This window comes from Periplaneta americana, chromosome 17 (genome assembly GCF_040183065.1).
Source record: "Periplaneta americana isolate PAMFEO1 chromosome 17, P.americana_PAMFEO1_priV1, whole genome shotgun sequence".
NCBI lineage: Eukaryota > Metazoa > Arthropoda > Insecta > Blattodea > Blattidae > Periplaneta > Periplaneta americana.
In genome coordinates this window covers 70,208,433-70,214,458 of record NC_091133.1, presented here as the reverse complement: position 1 = coordinate 70,214,458, position 6,026 = coordinate 70,208,433, and the positions used below count along the sequence as shown (strand labels likewise).

The following is a 6,026-nucleotide window of genomic DNA, read 5'->3' as shown; positions in this document are numbered from 1 at the left end:
AACTCATAATTTCACAAGATCAATTTTTGCGAGATAAAGTGAGGTGAGGCCGAGGATTCGCCATAGTTTACCTGGAATTTACCTTATGGTTGGGGAAAACCTCGGAAAAATTCAACCATATCATCAGACCAAACAGGGATCTAACCCAACCCCGAGCACAGCTCCAAATCAACAGACTAGTGAGTCTGCTGACTGAGCTACGTTGGTGGCTCTGTAAAAATATACAGTACACAGCAATAGATGATTAAATTTACAAACCTAAACAACTATTCATCAGTTTAGTTATAAAATATAATACATAGCAAGAAAGTTAATTCAAATTAAAAACATAAACAATTCAATCAGTTGACATATATAAAAATTGATAATACATATCATGCAAATTACTTTAAATTATAAGCATAAACAATTCATCAGTTGAGCTATACAGATCAATATTCTATTTAGAGCACATACAATTCATCAGCCAAGCTATACAAAAATATACAATACATAGTAAACAGATTAATTCAATTTACAAGTATATTTTAGTTGAGCTATGCAAAATTGTACATTTCATATAAAGTAGAATAATTCAATTTACAAGCATAAACAATTCATCAGTTCTGTAGAAGATATGAGTATGTAGAAATTTGGTTAATTCTGTTCTAAACCTTTTCTCATGGTCCTTCAAAGTTTTAAGATAATTAGGCAATGCATTGAAGACTGTAATACATGAATACCGGTAGTGAACTTCTTTTTTATAACAGCTTAGACTAACAGAGGGTAGATGAAGATCTGATTTATGTATTGTATTAAAATTATGAATGTCTTGATTAGTTCTAAATGTATCTACCATATCTCAGTTTTATATATAAAGCATCATTAGGAAAAGAATATATTCACAAGGTAAGGTCAATATTTTTAATTTTGGAAAATATTTTTACATGATGTCCTTTTATGCACACCAGCCATTATTCTTATAGCTTTCTTTTGTAAAACAAAAATGTGTTTAGCTTCAGACGAGTTTCCCCAAAACATTAATCCATATTTCATTACAGAATGAAAATATGCAAAGTATGACATTTTAAGTACTATTTAGGAGTAATACATTCTATGTTAAGCTCTGCCAGAGCCATCTGGCTCTGCCTGTTATGCATTAAGATCTTTGTCTTCTATTGGTGATATAAACATACCAGTACTTAAAATGTCATACTGCAGTGGAGGGGGAAATGAACTGGCTACCCTATCCCATCATCTCCTGGCCTAGTTACCCCATAAATGGTGCCTTCTTGATATCTCTTGTGAGGTTCAGACCTCTCTTCGGACAGTTGACCAAACAACAACATTCTATGTGTGTTTTCCAATTCAAGTGATTATCCAACTCTAAACCAGAAGCTTTGTGCTTATAGATTCTTTGAGATGAATTTCATTTAATACTCATTACATAAGACGTTAAGTCAGCGATTGTTGTATATTCATAAAAGATTTAGGCTATATTTTCCCTGAACCAAAAATATATTACAAACTGACTAAAATCACATCTAGTAATAAATAATTAAAATTCTTTTCAGAAAGCAGCCACTGTGTAAACACAAAAACGACTTATGTAACGAGTATCAGGTACTAGGAAACTACCTCTAATGTAGGAAATACTGCCTGCTATAAAGAGATGATGTAAGGTCTAAGGAATGGTAAATGAAATGAAAATGTCAGTGAGATTTTTTTTATTTGTGAAACTGAGATTACATTATAGGGTAGTAGGAGAACAGAGAGAATCTTATACAGTATAGTCTTGTATTATAGGATTACAACAATACCAGTATGTTTATTTCTTTCCAGTCCAGATTCCATGAACTAAAGTTGCTGAGATTTACATATTATGTAGGCTGTGTGTGTATGTGTGTGTGCGTGTGGGTGTGTGTGTGTTTGTGTGAATTAAGCTTTCTCAAATTACTTCACGTATTAAGAATATGTAGATATTGATGACTAACAGATAAATACAGATACAGGATGGCAGTGCACAACTTCTAATCACTAAATTGTGCAGCAATATGCCTGGATTAAAATCCCAAATCTCTCCACAGTGCATATGAAAAGAAGGCATATGTCACTGTTAATAGTGATTCGTTCGTCGGAAGGGGACATTAAGCCTGGTGGCTGGTGCTATTCGACAGGAGTAGGCTACATGGTGGCACCAGGTTTCCCCTTCTCCCTTCCACACCTTCATCATCATCCTCACCCATTCCCTACACTATACTGACACGAACACTTACACATACACTCACCCTAGTACACGACATAACTCTTCACAGATACACATCATGCATAACATGGCCTACCGAAGTGGTGTGCAACTTGAAAATGGGTCACAGTCCTGCCATCTATACGCAGTATGAGGAACCCGAATCGCTCAAAGTGAAGTGAGTAGGCATTAGAGACACACACACACACACACATACACACACACATATTATTACTTCAAATGATACGTAGGTACATACCAGTAATCATTTATATTTGATGGCGCCATAATCTCTTTTTCAGTTATCTAAGGCCCATACAAGGTAGATGATAATGCATAATTCTTAGCTGTAGAAACTATAAATGTACAATCCCAAATCTTATTTATATAATACATCCTTTCCTTGTGATCTCAGATTGAATTATACCATTTGTTACAGAATTACATTCAAAATAAGCGCCATAAATCCAGTATGCTGGATGTAGCTTGTGACAGTCGATCGATGTGACTAAGCAGATGCTGGTCACGCTAGTGTATCAAGTCGGCACTGAAAATTTCGTCTGTCTGCGGTGTGCCATCTGAAATTACTTTTCAATCAAAACAATTGCTTACATTTAAAGTTGTAATTACGAATATGGCTGCGATGGAAGGTTCGTTAAGCAAGTGGACAAATGTTATGAAAGGCTGGCAGTATCGGTGGTTTGTGCTGGACGATAATGCAGGACTGCTGTCATACTACATAGTAAGTTATTCACTTTAACTAATTAATAAGCTTTTTATGTTTACTTTACCCTGTTCAGGTTAGAGCAATATTAGGTGATTACAGTACATTAATCTTGTTCAAGAATTGCTAAGATTCGAGCTACAAATGTTTTATTTCGTAAAGTGCGGAAGTGCATTGAAAATTATAGGCAAACACTATGAATTCCGGGTGATTATACTTTCCATTCTTCGTAGCACATAAAGTGTAGTGTATGGGTTATGTCCCTTATGTCATTACCGGTACGTCAACGTAATTTTTCCTTGAAACATCTCACATTTTTAGGAATTAAGATTTTCAGAAAATGTCTGTACTTGATGGTATGAGAGATGGTCGAAAAAATGGATACCGTAGGTACTAACAAAAAGGTTAGGCCTATTTGGATATTTAGTTCTAATGTTCAATTCTATGACAGAATAGTCTTCTCCAATTTAGAGAATTCTTTAGATTGGCCTATGTAGCAGTAATGCATAGGTCTAAATAACGTGGCAACAGGTTAATAAGTTCAAGTCAGTGTTAACTTGCATATTACTGTAGATAGGTATCGTACCTGTATTCTTATTCCTGTTCATTTATTAGTCCTGAAGTAAGATCTAGTAATTCTCCAGAAAGATACACAAAAAAGACACAATTCTCTCACTTGTTTCTGTGAGATGTACACAGTGATAAACACGTGGTGCTAATTTGCAAACACAATAGCTAACTTATATTCTGATTGTTCTTCTCAAAATTGTGAATGTCCCATATTAATCGAATCCTCAGACGTTAAGTAGCCTATTTAGACATTACAATCGACCAGAATTTACAATGGAATAAGAATATTACATATTTATGCAATAGATTACGTAAAACAATTTACATCTTTGTTATACTTCGATCATATTTACCAGTTAATATTTTACGTCTCATTTATTTAGCTCCATTTCAATCCATTCTCCAGTATGGAATTTTAGGGTGGGGAAATGCTTGTAATTCTAATCTCACTCCACTAATACTTATTCAGAAAAGAATAATTAAAATATGTCTTAATAAACCAATTGATTACTCTTCCGAGCTTTTGTTCACTGATTTTAATGTTTTGAAAATTAAATAAATTTATTATATTGCCTTATTACCCTTCATACATGAAAATCGCAATAAATTCAAATTATATCATCATAAATATGGAACTAAAAGATCCGATTTTATACGACTAGAGGAACCAAAGTGTTTCACAAGTATAGCTCTTAGCCATGGTACGGTGCCTACTTTGGTCCAAGGTTATATAATGCTCGTTTAACCAATTTTTTTAATAATAGGCCTATATATTGATTTAATATGCATATGCAGGCCTACTTGTATGAGTTAAATTGTTAAAATTGAAATTGTATTTTTTAAAGTTAATTTATTCATATAATTTTTTTTTCTTGACCCACTTTGTGCACACTTGTCTTTATTTGTATTAAGTATATTTAGTTACCACCCTGAGCTCGAGGTTTTACTCCTTCAGGGAAGAATTAAGACTGTATTTTTGTACATGTTATTTTACTAACAATAAACAATAAACTTACTTACAATTAATTTTTATAGCCCCATTTCTTAGAATTATAACAGTTGAGAGGTTCAGTACGCAATACCATTTCCTGGTAATTCGCCCTGGACCTTTCACATGTTACTTTGGTAATTTGTAACAAGTGGGGAGGGCTACAACAGTGCATTAAAATATACAGATAAGTATCGAACGATTTTTATGTTGAAACTGTTTGTGACTGCAAACTAAAACCATGTGTTTATCACTATAGACGTATACATATTACAGATGCCAGTGAAGCAAAGGAAAAATGTGCCTTCTTTGGTGTAGCTTTTCTGGAAAAATATCAAGTTTATTTTTAATTTTCGTCGTGATGACTACCACATCATCGTCCCGTCAAGGATTTAAGCCCAATTGTCTATCCTAATCTCATGCCATCCCTTCTAGTTCGTCCCAAAATTTTTCTTTCACCAGTTGTGGTGTAAGTTACATCAATTTTCTAGGGTGATCTTGGTCGTTGCATCTGTTGGAAGTTATTAATCTAATCTGCCTTGTATTTGTATGTACTGTTGATGGTAATTGAGGACCTAACATTCTAAATGTTCTGTAAAAAACAACTTTCTGAGATATTGATTAAAAACACATGCGAAATCCGTGTTGAGATATCTACAACACCGTCTTTTGGCGCACGAATGAGCCACTTACAGTTGAGCTACTACAAAAACAATTTAGAATGATATTCTCATATGGACGTTTCTCCTTTAGATTGAATAAAATGAAATTTGAAAAATTGGCAGGCACTTAGCACATTTAGAATGTTAGATCTTCAATTATGTAGTAAACATTGGTCAGGACATCTTCTTGCAATACAGGTCCAGGGCACATACTGTTAGCTTATTGCTGCAAACCTCCCAAATTAAAGGGTTGCCACACAGACAAAGTGTTATAGACATAAACAATTAAATGTAGTTAATATAAAATGTTTTGTTTACAAACTAAAATATGAAGTTTAAGCCTACAATTTTTTAAATTATACATAGCTATTACCATAATCTTAAATCAATTCTTAAATAAAACACATTAGATCTATAATTGTTAAATCCATAAAGATGATTTCTCAAAAGTGGAACAGACCCCTTAATAGTGATAGTGACCAATCTAAGGAGGAGTGTTTATCTAATCCCATTGATGTCGAGAAATTTGCAAAAAAAATGTGGAATGATTCGTGTTCCAACCATCAATCCCTTTACTGTCAGTTTGTCTACATTGTAGGCCTATTTTAGTTTGTAATAATTGATTTTATCTCAAAATTAACCTCTTCTGACTGGCCACTATGAGACTCAAACCAGACTATAGGGTCCAGAATTACTTTGGTTTTGGAGTTGGTTTAAACACAGTTATATTTATGAGCCGAGTACTCCCATTTGTGGCCAGACCGGAAACCTCTTCATAGACTGTGTAGTCACGATACCTCAGAGCTTGAGCCATTGTGTCCCGAATGTGATGGTGCCTATTATTGCGCAGTATCTCCC

General features: G+C 33.9%; 1 protein-coding gene across 2 annotated transcripts in view; it reads left to right on the top strand.

Annotated features, from left to right (window-relative positions):
• The first annotated feature begins 2,753 nt into the window (after positions 1–2,753).
• Positions 2,754–6,026, top strand: part of LOC138693319 (oxysterol-binding protein-related protein 9) — a 443,401-nt gene continuing 440,128 nt past the window's right edge. Inside the window, exon 1 of one of the 2 annotated variants that reach the window (XM_069817209.1) lies at positions 2,754–2,966. In XM_069817209.1, coding sequence (XP_069673310.1) covers positions 2,859–2,966 — 108 coding nt within the window. In that variant the 5' untranslated portion in view covers positions 2,754–2,858. The remainder of the gene's footprint in view (positions 2,967–6,026) is intronic. The other variant, XM_069817210.1, reaches the window with a different exon arrangement.